The sequence below is a fragment of the Diceros bicornis genome, chromosome 5 (assembly GCF_020826845.1).
Source record: "Diceros bicornis minor isolate mBicDic1 chromosome 5, mDicBic1.mat.cur, whole genome shotgun sequence".
Classification (NCBI taxonomy): domain Eukaryota; kingdom Metazoa; phylum Chordata; class Mammalia; order Perissodactyla; family Rhinocerotidae; genus Diceros; species Diceros bicornis.
The window spans coordinates 37,745,590-37,759,617 of NC_080744.1; the positions used below are offsets into that span (position 1 = coordinate 37,745,590).

General features: G+C 38.5%; 1 protein-coding gene across 4 annotated transcripts in view; it reads right to left on the reverse strand.

Moving 5' to 3' along the window:
- The window catches only part of GPR176 (G protein-coupled receptor 176), a 112,385-nt gene that overhangs the window by 6,563 nt on the left and 91,794 nt on the right, over positions 1–14,028 (reverse strand). For 3 of the 4 annotated variants that reach the window (XM_058541203.1, XM_058541204.1, XM_058541205.1), the window contains one exon: positions 1,105–1,357. In XM_058541203.1, the coding sequence (XP_058397186.1) occupies positions 1,105–1,357 (253 nt within the window). The remainder of the gene's footprint in view (positions 1–1,104; positions 1,358–14,028) is intronic. The other variant, XM_058541206.1, reaches the window with a different exon arrangement.

The window sequence follows — 14,028 nt, forward strand, 5'->3', positions numbered from 1 at the left end:
CCCAAAGCCACCCAGCAAGAAAGCAGTGTAGGTAGGGCTTCAAGTCAGACTTCTGGCTCTAGAGCCCCCTCTTAAGCACAGAGCCAGTGACTTCTCCTAGCACGCTGGGGGCTTTGTGTGACTGTGTTCCTGCCTGCAGACAACACTGGGCAACTAAGGAAATCAGGGTTCCAGGCCTGAGAGGCTAAGAGACTCCACAGATCAGTTCTGCAATCCATACCCTCATAGGTCATTAAGGTATTAAGTATGTTCTGAATGGATAAAGAGTTTAAAAATTCCAAATTCATATAAAATGTAGTTAAATTTATCGTGGGGTATGAAGTCAGAGGAGCCAGCATTTTCCCTTCAGCAACTGTTCCTCTCTGTAAATCCTGAAATCAAAAGTACTCACGGACACAAAATACTTTTCAATTCTTGTTTGCTTATTTAATTCTATTCTCTAAAATGCACTATTATCTCAAACTGTATTCAGAAAGTGCTAACAAAAAAGGGAAAAAGCAGGATGCTGTTGGTTACTGAGATCTTTACACTTCACTTTGATAAATTTGATCAAATTATGTATGATGGCAGCAGCAACAATATAAGACTTATTTCCAAATGGGCATCTTTTTAAAGAGGATTCGAAGAAAAAACAACAACCATCACAATATAAAGCCTTGGAAATAAATCCTCCAAAGGAATTGTGGTGTTATCTGGCCAAGTCCAACTGGACTGTCTAATCACTTGTTAAATTACCACTGAATTACTCCCTTGTTCTTCCAAAAATGTTTTCATCCTACATAAAAAGCCCTAATTGTAGATTATCACTCAGATGAGCAATCTACTGCAAATTGCAACGCAGATACCGCCAATTCCAACCAAGTTGAAACCCCAGCATCCTCATGATGGAACTCCCCACTGCCACATCTTTTCTCAATGTTCCTATTTTCTGTACCTGCTGTTAAATCAACCTTTTATGAGGCATCTGTTTCAGACATTCATTCTCTATTGACCACATGCAGACTAAAACACGTGTTGAACGTTAACTATTCACCATTTGCTACATGATGCTAATTTTTCACTACACTTAAAAAAAAAGTTGCTCCCCTGGCTACCTGATCTTACCTGTCCAAGGCAATGGCAGGGAAACTGAGGATAGTCACAGAGCAGAAGACTTTGTGCAAAAACTTGACGACCTTGCAGAAGAGCATGGTGTAGATCCACCAGCAACAGTGAGGACCGGTGCTGAGGATGATGTCGAAGGGCACGCAGACCAGGCTGGCACAAATCCCCGAGCAGGCCAGGTTTTTAATGAACCTGTTGGTGACAGATTTGAACACGGTTGTGCGGCAAGTTGACCATAACACCATGAAGTTTCCTGGCCAGATATGCAAAAAGAAAATAAAAATAAATTTTTAAATAAAAATAAAAAAGACAAAAAAAGGAAAGAAAGAAAACATAGGTTAGAAAAAGACTGAAAAACTCTATTTGAGAGATGATTTCAAAGGATTTAATTTAAATACTTCACATATTATATTGTGAATTTATGTGAAATTATTAATCACTTATATACATATCAAAAGTGTAGAAGAATTTTTAGTGGTGAGTTTTGTTATTTAATTTTAGGCATAATAGTATTATGATAAGGATTCAGTCTCATCTGAGTATAAACAATTTGCTAGGTATTCCTTAATCTCAGGCAGTCTACTCTTACGAAGTTTGCAAATGATCTCCACGTTGCCAAACTCCGCAATACAAAAATGATGCAAACCACATGTGTAATTTAAAATTTTCTAGTAGCCATATTTTTAAAAAGTAAAAAGCAGGTGAAATTTTAATAGTGAATTTTATTTAACCCAATATATCCCAAATATTATCATTTCAACATGCGATCCTTACTTTAAAAAGTATTAATGAAATATTTTCATTCTTGTTTTTGTACTAAAAAGTCTTTGAAATCTGGTGTGTATTTTTTTATTGAGCTATAATTGACATATAACATTGTATTAGTTTTAGGTGTGCATGGTAAGCATTTTATTTTACACTTACAGCACATTTCAGTTTGCACTAGTCACATTTCAAGTGCTCAACAGCCACAGGCAGCTAGTGGCTACTGTACAGGACTGCACTGTTCTAGACCTTTAGCAGCAATAACACATTCGATTGTTTCCCTTTAAGCTTTCTCCTCTTGTGGCTTCCACAGGCCTACAGTCTGCTGGTTTTCCTCCCACCCTCCCACCTCTCTGGTCCTGGCTGCTTCTAGTTTTTTTCCCTATCCTCTCTCTACAGCCTCTCCCTAGGTTAATTACCCATTCTGGTGGCTCTCTATGGAAATGTTGATGACTCCCACATCCTTTTCCCAAACTAGGCCTCTCCTCTCAACTCCAGATTCCTACATCCAACTACATGTCTGACTCCTCACTCCGTCTCATCTGCCTCCCCATGGTCCTCAAGAGCCTACATAATCTGGTGCCCACTTGCCTAATCTCACTCCTCTTTTCCCCTGGCTTGCTGGGTACCAGCCACTCTGCCCTTTTTTTCTCTTCTTGAAACACATCAAGGTTAATCCTGTCTCAGTGCCTTTGCTCAAGTTTTTTATACTGCCTAGCATGCTCCTCCTACGTCTGGTTCCTTGTAATCCAGGGCATAGTACAATTGCTACCTCCTCAAAGGGTCCTCCTCTAACTATCTTTTTATTGTAAATACTCACTGCTCCTCCCTCCATTATACTCTAATATCTTGTTGTGGCCTTCATAGTTCTCGTTATAATTATTATTTTGTTTACTTGTTTTCCTTCCATTTCATGAAGATAAAAATCATGTCAATCTTGTTCACTGTTACAACTCTACTGCCTATCTCAGTATCTGGTACAGACTAGGTATTTGATAAATATTTAGATAAATGAATTTGTAAAGTAACAGGACAACTAGTAATCAAAAGTGTCTACAGTAAGATAACCCCTTTTGTGGTATGTCCGTCATGGGAAGATATTCTAAGTCCGTAGTTCCCAAACCTCATTATGCCTCAGAATTACTATACCAGACATCCTGAATCACAGTTAATAGGTATGGAACCAGGACCCTGCAGTTGTAACAAGCACCCCAGATACAGGTGGCCCCTAGACTAAAGTTTTAGAAATACCACCTCTAGACAGAGTCTACAGCCCCAGCCCCTGAGTCTCACAAGGGCCCATGTCTTCAGGGATGCAGGGCAGCCTACTCTACTGGTGCAGCTTTTACCTGGTGAGAGAGCCAGGTCCCTATGGCCAAACAGTCATGACCCAAGGACACTGCTACCTCCTGGGCACATGCTCAGAGAAGGCCCTCCAATGAACTGAGCCGACAGCTCAGCCTCACTCGGAAGGAGAGCAAAGGTGCCAGGGGAGGGGAGAGCAGGGTTCCGGGCTGTAGCCAAAGTCACCACAAGGAGCTGTCTTGACGCCTCAAATGTTAACATAATTTACTGTCAAGAGTCTCTCTTCAAACTCAGTATTCTCTTATTTGCCAGATAAAGTAGAAAAAATAGCCACTGTGGTTGGGTAAGTAGGCCAGCCGCTTCCAGGAAATTCTCTACCAAACTTTCCTTACATTAGTATGCTGACTCAATGAGATGAACCCAGCAGTGTGAATATATACACACACGCACACACACATTTATTCAGTGTAAGAGCTGTTTCTACTAATACCACCACCTCAGGCCCCCTCAAGCTTTCCCATCACCAAGGTGACAGACTGAGCAACAATGATGTACTTGAAGCTCCATTGATTTGGGAAATTTTTTTTTCTGGTCTTTTCCCACTGAAGCACAGATTAGAATCTGGCTGAAGCATCTTTCCGCACTTAAGTTTTACATACAGGACTTAAAATCTGGTAACCATCTAACAATGAAATAGCCCACTTGAAAAATCTGCCATGAAGAGAGTGTACAGGTCACAGTATCTTCAGTTGTCAAAATCAGGGGTGTCTCCAGTCCACTGAGGGATTCCCATAAAGAAAATCCCTCTTTGTTATAAATCAAGACCCTTACGATTTTCTTTTTCTCTCATCACTATTAATCTTCGCAGTTTGGCAGGTTATGCTGAATAAAACATTTTGAGTAGACAGTGACGTCAGCATCATGGCGGAGTGAGCTTTCCCGTGAATTCTTCCCCCACAAGATACAACAAAAGCAACAGCCACAGACCAACAACGGAATCCCAGACAGTGAAAAGCTAGAGCGGAGGGATCCACACTGCCGCACATCTGAGAGCGGAACGTGCTGGGCCCACGGAGGAAGTGGGGAGAGGTAAGGAGAACTCCGCTCCCTCCCCATCAGATCAGCGATCCGGTCCACGCGGCTCCCAGAGAGGGGGGAGGGGCGGCCCTCGGCGGGAAACTGTAGCTCTTCGGGCTCTCTCAGCCAGTGGGAAACTCCCGCACAGAGGGCTCAGAGGAGCCACAGGGCTACCATCAACATCTGAGCAACCCAGAGAGCGGATAAAGAGGGGCAAACGAGAAGCCTCCCACGTCAGGGACCCAGAGGGCAAAAGAGAGAGCTCCCCCCTCCCTGCAACCCGGAGTCTGCAGCTCGACCAGATCTAGCGATCTGAGGCAGACCTGAACAAACTGGACTGGACCCGTGGATCGCAGTGGGGAAAAAAACAAAACAAAACAAAACAAAACTGTGGATCGCAGCAGAAAAACTGGGGCAGAGCGCAGGGGGCTTAGACTACACAGCCCTTTACCACCAGACAGTGGCGGCAGGTGGAAATTGCAACCAGAGACTTCCAGGATGAGGAAAATCAAAACCAACACAGGAACCACAATGCAAAAATATATGAAATCACCAGACCAGAAACAAAATGACAAGCACCCAGAAATCAACCCCGAAGACACAGAAATCCATAAACTAAATGACAGAGATTTCAAAATAGCTATCATAAAAACACTCAACGAAATACGAGACAACACAGACAAACAATTAAATGAGATTAGGAGTTTCTTCACAAAAGAGATTGAAATCACAAAGAAAAACCTATCAGTGCTGATGGAGATGAAGAACACAATGGAGGAGATAAAGGAGAATCTGGAATCTTTAAAGAACAGAGCTGACAATATGGAGGAAAGAATTAGTACTTTAGAGGATAGGAATACAGATATACTCCAGATGGAAGAAGAGAGAGAACTAAGACTAAAAAGAAATGAAGAAAGACTCCGAGAAATATCGGACTCTATTAGAAAATGTAACATAAGAATTATAGGTATTCCTGAGGGAGAGGAGAGGGAAAGAGGAACAGAGAGCCTATTCAAGGAAATAATAGCTGAAAATTTCCCAAATCTGGGGAAGGAGCAGGAAATACCAGTAAGCGAAGCCAACAGGACGCCTATATATATTAACAGACAAAGGCCTTCACCACGACACCTAGTGGTAAGGCTAGCCAGGGTCAACGACAAAGAAACAATATTAAGGGCAGCTAGACAAAAACAAAAAATAACGTACAAAGGAACTCCCATCAGGCTCTCAGCGGATTTCTCAACAGAAACTTTTCAGGCTAGAAGAGACTGGAATGATATATTCAAAATACTAAAAGACAAAAACTTTCAGCCAAGAATACTCTATCCAGCAAAAATATCCTTCAAATATGATGGAGAAATAGTAACTCTCCCAGATAAACAAAAGCTAAGGGAGTTCATGGCCACGAGACCCCCACTACAAGAAATACTCAAGAAGGCCCTCAGGCCTGAAAACAAGAAGAGAAAGGGAACACAAAGCTTGGAGTAAGGAGAAAAGTAGGTAGACAAAATCAGAGAAATAGTAGATCTTTACCGGAATAGGTTAGCAACCACTTAAATACTAAACTCAAAGATCAAAGGAAGAAATTCACCAAAAATAAATTTAACCTCATCACTGTAAACACACAGCCACAACACAAGATAGAATAAGGTATAACAAGAGCAACTTAGAAGGGGAAGAGGAAAGTGACTGAATTGACTTAGTATAAGGAAATAGGAGGCTATCAGATAATGGACTATCTCATACAGAAGATTTTTTGCCCAAACCTCAAGGTAACCACTAAACAAATAATCAAATTAAAACCACATATGATAAACAAAGAGAAAACTAGAAGAATCATAAGACAGAACAACCAAACTGAATTGGCAGTCCAAAACAAATGGGACAAGAAACAAAGGAAATGCAAAAGAACCAGAAAATAAGTGACAAAACAGCAACATTCAGCCCTCTATTTCAATAATTACCCTAAATGTAAATGGATTGAACTCTCCAATCAAAAGATACAGAGTGGCAGGATGGATTAAAAAGCAAGACCCAACAATATGCTGCCTTCAGGAAACACATCTTAGCACTAAAGACAAGCACAGGCTCAGAGTGAAAGGATGGAAGACAATACTCCAAGCTAATGGCAAACAAAAGAAAGCAGGTGTTGCCATACTCATATCAGACAAAGTAGACTTCAAGATAAAACAGGTTAAGAAAGACAAAGAAGGGAAATATATAATGATAAAAGGGACACTCCATCAAGAAGACATATCACTTATAAATATATAGCACCCAACATAGGAGCACCAATGTACATAAAACAACTATTAACAAACCTAAAAGGAGAAATCAACAACAACACAATAATAGTAGGGGATCTTAACACCCCACTTACAGCAATGGATAGATCATCCAGACAAAAAGTTAATAAAGAAATATTAGACTTAAATGAAAAACTGGACGAGATGGACCTAGTAGACATATACAGAGCACTCCACCCAAAAACAGCTGACTACACATTCTTCTCAAGCACACATGGAACATTCTCTAGGATAGACCATATGTTGGGAAACAAAGCAAGCCTCAATAAATTTAAGAAGATTGAAATCATAACAAGCATCTTTTCAGACCATAAGGCTATGAAACTGGAAATGAACCAGGAAAAAAAAACTGGGAAAGTGACAAAAATGTGGAGATTAAACAACATGCTACTGAACAACCAATGGATCATTGATGAAATTAAAGGAGAAATCAAAAACTATCTGGAAACAAACGAAAATGATAACATGCCATATCAAACCATATGGGATGCAGCAAAAGCAGTCCTGAGAGGGAAACTCATAGCGATACAAGCCCACCTTAACAAACAAGAAAAAGCCCTAATAGGCAACCTTAAATTACACCTAACAGAACTAGAAAAAGAAGAACAAACAAAGCCCAAAGCCAGCAGAAGGAGAGAAATAATAAAAATCAGAGCAGAAATAAATGATATTGAGACCAAAAAAACAGTAGAAAGGATTAATGAAACAAAGAGTTGGTTCTTCGAGAAGATAAACAAAATAGACAAACCCTTAGCCAGGCTAACTAAGAAAAAAAGAGAAAAGGCTCAAGTAAATAAAATTAGAAATGAAAGAGGAGAAATTACAACGGATACCATGGAAATACAGAGGATTATAAGAGAATACTATGAGAAATTATATGCCAACAAATTGGACAATCTAGAAGAAACGGATAAATTCTTAGACTTATACAACCTCCCAAAATTGAACCAAGAAGAAATGGAGAATCTGAATAGACCAATCACAAGTAAAGAGATTGAAATAGTAATCAAAAACCTCCCAAAAAATAAAAGTCCAGGACCAGATGGCTTCTCCAGTGAATTTTACCAAACATTCAAAGAAGATTTAATACCCTTCCTCCTCAAACTATTCCAAAAAATAGAGGAAGATGGAACACTTCCTGAATCATTCTATGAGGCCAACATCACCCTGATACCAAAACCAGACAAAGACAATACAAAGAAAGAAAATTACAGGCCAATATCGCTGATGAACATTGATGCAAAAATCCTCAACAAAATATTGGCAAACCGAATACAACAATATATTAAAAAGATCATACACCATGATCAAGTGGGATTTATACCAGAGACGCAGGGATGGTTCAACATCCGCAAATCAATCAACGTGATACATCACATCAACAAAACAAAGAATAAAAACCACATGATCGTCTCAATAGATGCAGAGAAGGCATTTGACAAGATACAACATCCATTTATGATAAAAACTCTCAATAAAATGGGAATAGAAGGAAAGTACCTCAACATAATAAAGGCCATATATGACAAACCCACAGCTAACATCATACTCAACGGGGAAAGACTGAAAGCCATTCCTCTGAGAACAGGAACGAGGCAGGGCTGCCCACTCTCACCACTCCTGTTCAACATAGTACTGGAGGTTTTGGCCAGAGCAATTAGGCAAGAAAAAGGAATAAAAGGAATCCAAATAGGTAACGAAGAAGTGAAACTCTCACTATTTGCAGATGACATGATTGTATATATAGAAAACCCTAAAGAATCTGTTGGAAAACTGTTAGAAACAATCAACAACTACAGCAAAGTTGCAGGGTACAAAATCAATCTACAAAAATCAGTTGCATTTCTATATGCTAATAATGAACTAACAGAAAGAGAGCTCAAAAAGATAATACCATTTACAATTGCATCAAAAAGAATAAAATACCTAGGAATAAATCTTACCAAGGAGGTGAAGGACCTATACAATGAGAACTACAAGACATTATTGAGGGAAATCCACGATGACATAAAGAAATGGAAAGATATCCCATGCACGTGGATTGGAAGAATAAACATAGTTAAAATGTCTATATTACCTAAAGCAATCTACAGATTCAATGCAATCCCAATCAGAATCCCAATGACATTCTTCACAGAAATAGAAAAAAGAATACTAAAATTTATATGGGGCAACAAAAGACCCCGAATAGCTAAAGAAATCCTAAAGAAAAAGAACAAAGCAGGAGGCATCACAATTCCTGACTTCAAAACATAATACAAAGCAATAGTAATCAAAACAGCATGGTACTGGTACAAAAACAGACACACAGATCAATGGAACAGAATTGAAAGCCCAGAAATAAAACCACACATATACGGACAGCTAATTTTCGACAAAGGTGCTAAGAACATGCAATGGAGAAAGGAAAGTCTCTTCAATAAATGGTGTTGGGAAAACTGGACAGCCACATGCAAAAGAATGAAAGTGGACCATGTGCTATCGCCATTCACAAAAATTAACTCAAAATGGATCAAAGACCTGAAGGTGAGACCTGAAACTATAAAACTCATAGAAGAAAATATAGGCAACACACTATTTGACATTGGGTTTAAAGGAATCTTTTCGGATGACATGCCTACCCAGACTAGGGAAACTAAAGAAAAAATAAACAAGTGGGACTTTATCAGACTAAAGAGCTTTTATAAGACAAATGAAACCAGAATCAAGATGAACAACCAACCAACCAGCTGGGAGAGAATATTTGCAAAACATACATCTGACAAGGGGTTGATCTCCATAATATATAAAGAACTCACACAATTGAACAACAAAAAAACAAACAACCCGATCAAAAAATGGGCAGAGGAAATGAACAGACACTTCTCCAAGGAAGATATACAGATGGCCAATAGGCACATGAAAAGATGCTCAACATCACTAATCATCAGGGAAATGCAAATCAAAACAACACTAAGATACCACCTCACACCCGTTAGAATGGCTATAATCACCAAGACAAAAAACAACAAATGTTGGAGAGGATGTGGAGAAACAGGAACCCTCATACACAGCTGGTGGGAATGCAAATTGGTGCAGCCTCTATGGAAAACGGTATGGAGATTCCTCAAAGAATTAAAAATAGAGATGCCCTATGATCCAGCCATCCCACTACTGGGAATCTATCCAACGCACCTGAAATCAACAATCCAAAGAGGCTTATGCACCCCTATGTTCATTGCAGCATTATTCACCATAGCCAAGAAGTGGAAGCAACCTAAGTGTCCCTCGACTGACGATTGGATTAAGAAAATGTGGTATATATATACAATGGAATACTACTCAGCCATAAAAAAAGACAAAATCGTCCCATTTGCAACAACATGGATGGGCCTGGAGCGTATTATGTTAAGTGAAATAAGCCAGAAAGAGAAAGACAAACACTGTATGATCTCACTCATATGTAGAATATAAACCAACACATGGACAGAGAAAACTGGACTGTGGTTACCCGGGAAGTGGGGGTGGGGGGTGGGCACAAGGGGTGAAGGGAGTCATATATGGGGTGATGGACAAACAAAAATGTACAACCCAAAATTTCACAATGTTAGAAACCATTAAAACATCAATTAAAAAAAAAAAAGAAAAGAAAACATTTTGAGTAACAAAACAAACAGGAAAATTCATTGCAAGGGAGGGAGCAGGCTGTGGGCCAGGGTCTCTCATCCGCACAGCAGATTCTTTTGAAACTTAACTGAAACTAATTTCCACCATTACCCTTGTACTACACTCTCCTATCTTTCCCTCTCTCTCCCTATTATGTCAAGCATACTTTTTGTTGTTTTTTTAAAAATCATACTTTAGCAGTATATATATTATGATAATAATTTGAGGTGAAAGTATTCTGGCTGCAGAAGAGAGTACCAGATATGCCATCTTAGGAACTATATATATATATATTGGCAATATAATGAACATTTCTATTAGTATGTCCACACTTGTGAATGAGGAAACTCTTTTTCAATAAGTTATCATTGAAAAAACTGAGACTACTACAATCACATTTTATCTCCACTTATTTATAAGACTCTAGGTGGTATCCAGAGCCTACTCCCTTTTGCTCTTAAGAACCTGAAGCTAAAGAAGCCTATGTCTTTTCCATTCTCTAAACCACCTCTCTCTCTCCTCACTTAAAACTGAGTCATTTGGCTCTAAGAACCTGAATTAGACCAAAATATCAGGAGAGGGGTACCCACACCCAACATCGGATTGGCCACACATTAAAAAAATGTGTGTGTGTGTCTGTGTGTGCACATGAGTATGCATACACATGCATGCACCAAATATACATATGACAACAAAGCAAGATAATTATATATTTGATCATTTAATCTCACAAGCACTTTAGATTCTTCTTGGCTTTACAAGGCATACCAAGGATAACTCAGTATATATTTTATATACAGTATTCAGTATTCAACTTCTAGATACTTTTTATTCTAGAGATCACATTCTAAATCACCTAATCCCCTTTATGAGGATCCAAGCTCTGAACCCATTCTTCCTCCCTACATATTCCCATTATACCTTCTAATGCTGGATTCCACGACAACATTCACTGCCACAGCTGTGAGCATAGCAACTCAATACACACTCACAGCACACACAACCAATAGGGGAATAGGAGGTAAAGGGTGATGACATTGGTACAAATCTACTCTCCCCAGGACTGCTGTTACCCTACCATTTCCTCCTAATCTAAAATACAAATAAAGATTTCTCTTTACACAGTATACTTGATAGTCAAAGATAACTGATGTTGAAGACAGAGATATGTGAACTAACTACAAGTCCCAGATAGTGCTTGACAGACCCTGAGGAACTAACCAGGCTACTTTTTCCCAACTAAATTTTGCCTTTGCAAAATATTGACTATGGTTGTCTTTTTTAACTGGTTCATGGGATTTACATCTTTGAGAGCAACAATCCTGGTGTGTTAAAGAGACTAATAACCAAGATGAAAAAGATACTCCAAAAGAACTTTAGAAAATAGTGTGCCTTTAAGAGTCCCCCCAGGAAAACAGATACATTATCCTTTAAAAAATACCAGCTTCCCCAGAGACTTACAGCAGTAAAAAGATTCATGGCCATGCTTTTACAGAAAGACAACAGACCACCCAGAACATTTTAAGAACTGAAACTTGAAAAAACAAATGTAAACTGAAGGCAAGGAATTAAATTACAAGGAAAATCCTAAGAAGACAGACTGTGCCAATAGGGAGGCCAAATAATGGTTAGAAAGACCACAAAGGAACTTTTATATTCATCAAACACCATGTGAAGCAAGAGGAAAGTCTAAGCAAGTTAGGTAATACCAATCCCATAATAGAAGAAACAAAGAATAGACAACTACTTTGTGTAGAATGGAATTTTAAATTTCTTCTTTGCTTCAGTTTGCAGCCAAAAAGGTAACTAAGAACAGGGTCTCTTTGCTTAAAAGAATTATGTAAAGTGAACTATAGGAAATACTTTTAATTAATCTGCCAGATAACAACAGGAATGACTTTTTATCTGTGTCTTTATAGTTAAAGTGGCTTTCTTATAGACAGCATATAGTTGGCTCTTGCTTTTTTAACTGATCTGACAATCTCTGTCTTTTAATTGGTATGTTTAGAGCATTTACAGTTAATGTGATTATTGATATGACTGGATTAAAATCTACCATCTTACTAATTGTTTCCTATTTGTCACATCTGTGCTCTGTTTCTTTTTTCCTCTTTATATTCCTGATTTTGGATTGAGTATTTTTTTAGAAGCTCATTCTATCTCCACTATTGGCTTATTACTTACACTTCTTTTTAAAAATTTTTAGTGCTTTCCCTATGTTTACTACATACAGCTTTAATTATTCACAGTCTACTTCTGAATACTATTATAAGAATCTTATAACAGTACATTCCTAATTCCTCCCTCCCAACCTTTGCACTTCCATTGTCATATATTTTTATATAAACTATAAACCCAAAATATATTGCTACAATTTTTATTTTCAGCTGCCAATTAACTTTTAGAGTAATTAAGAATAAGGGGGAAAAAAGGTCTTTTATACTTATCTTCATTTTAACCATTTCTGGAGATCTACACTTCTTTGTGTAGACACAAGTTTCTGCCTGGTACCATATTCCTCAGGCCTGAAGAACTTCCCTTAACACTTCTTGTAGCACAGGTCTGCTAATAATTAATTCTCTCAGAATTTGTTTGTCTGAAAATGTCTTTCTTTTTCCTTCATTTTTGAAAGACATGTTTGTTGGGCATAATATTCTGAGTTTGAGAGGGTTTTTTTCCCTAACACTTGACAGATGTCATTTTATTATCTTCTGGGTTGCATAATTTCTGATAATATGTCTTCTATAATTCTTACCTTTGTCCTTCTGTGTGTTATGTGTCTTTTTTCTCTACCTTCAAGATTTTCTCTTTCTCTTTGGTTTTTAGCAGTTTGAATATGATGTGTCTAGGTGTGTGTATTTACCTGGTTAGGATACTCGGATCTTCTTGGATCTAAGTTTGATGTCTTATTATTTTTGGAAAATTCCTGGCCAATAGCTCTTCAAATATTTCTTCTGTCCCATTCTCTCTCTCTTCCCTTTCTGGGATTCTAATTACATGTAGTATGTGTAGTAAGCAGAACAATGCTCCCCACCCCCAAAGATGTCCATGTTCTAATCCATGGAACCTGTGAATATGTTAGGTTACATGGCACAGAGGAATTAAGGTTCTAGTCAACTGACCTCAAGATAGGCAGACTATCTTAGATTCTCATAGTTTTTTTAAATTCTCTATCTGATAATTTCAATATCTGGGTCATATCTGAGTCTGGATCTTGGATTGCTCTGTCTCTTGACAGTGGGTTGTTTTTCTTGCTTTTTAATGTGTCTCATAATTTTACATTGAAAGCCAGATATCATCTTTAGGACAGCAGATACTGGTAAACAGTATTTACAGGACATTTGAATAGACAGATAGACACAAACACACACACATTCACACAATTCCACAGCAGCACTATTTAGGTCAGATTCCAGATCCCAGGGCACAGGGCAGCAACCTCATTTAGTAGTTCATTTAGTAATATATATAGAACTTCACACAGGCAAGAAACAAGAAAGAACATGAGTGATAATTTTTTAAAGTGAGACAACAAGAGAAGAGAGTAAGAAAGAAGAAGGATAGGGCACTGAGAAATACAAATATTTTATGTGGAGTAGACACCTCCTATTACTACACTATACCATAGACCTGTGGGTCCCAAACCTGCATGACCATTGGGATCACCTGGGAAGCGTGTGTGTGTGTGTGTGTGTGTGTGTGTGTGTGTGTGTGTTTGATGAGGACCAGCCCTGAGCTAACATCTGATGCCAATCCTCCCCTTTTTTCCTTGAGGAAGATTGGCCCTGAGCTAACATCCATGGCCATCTTCCTCCACTTTAAATGG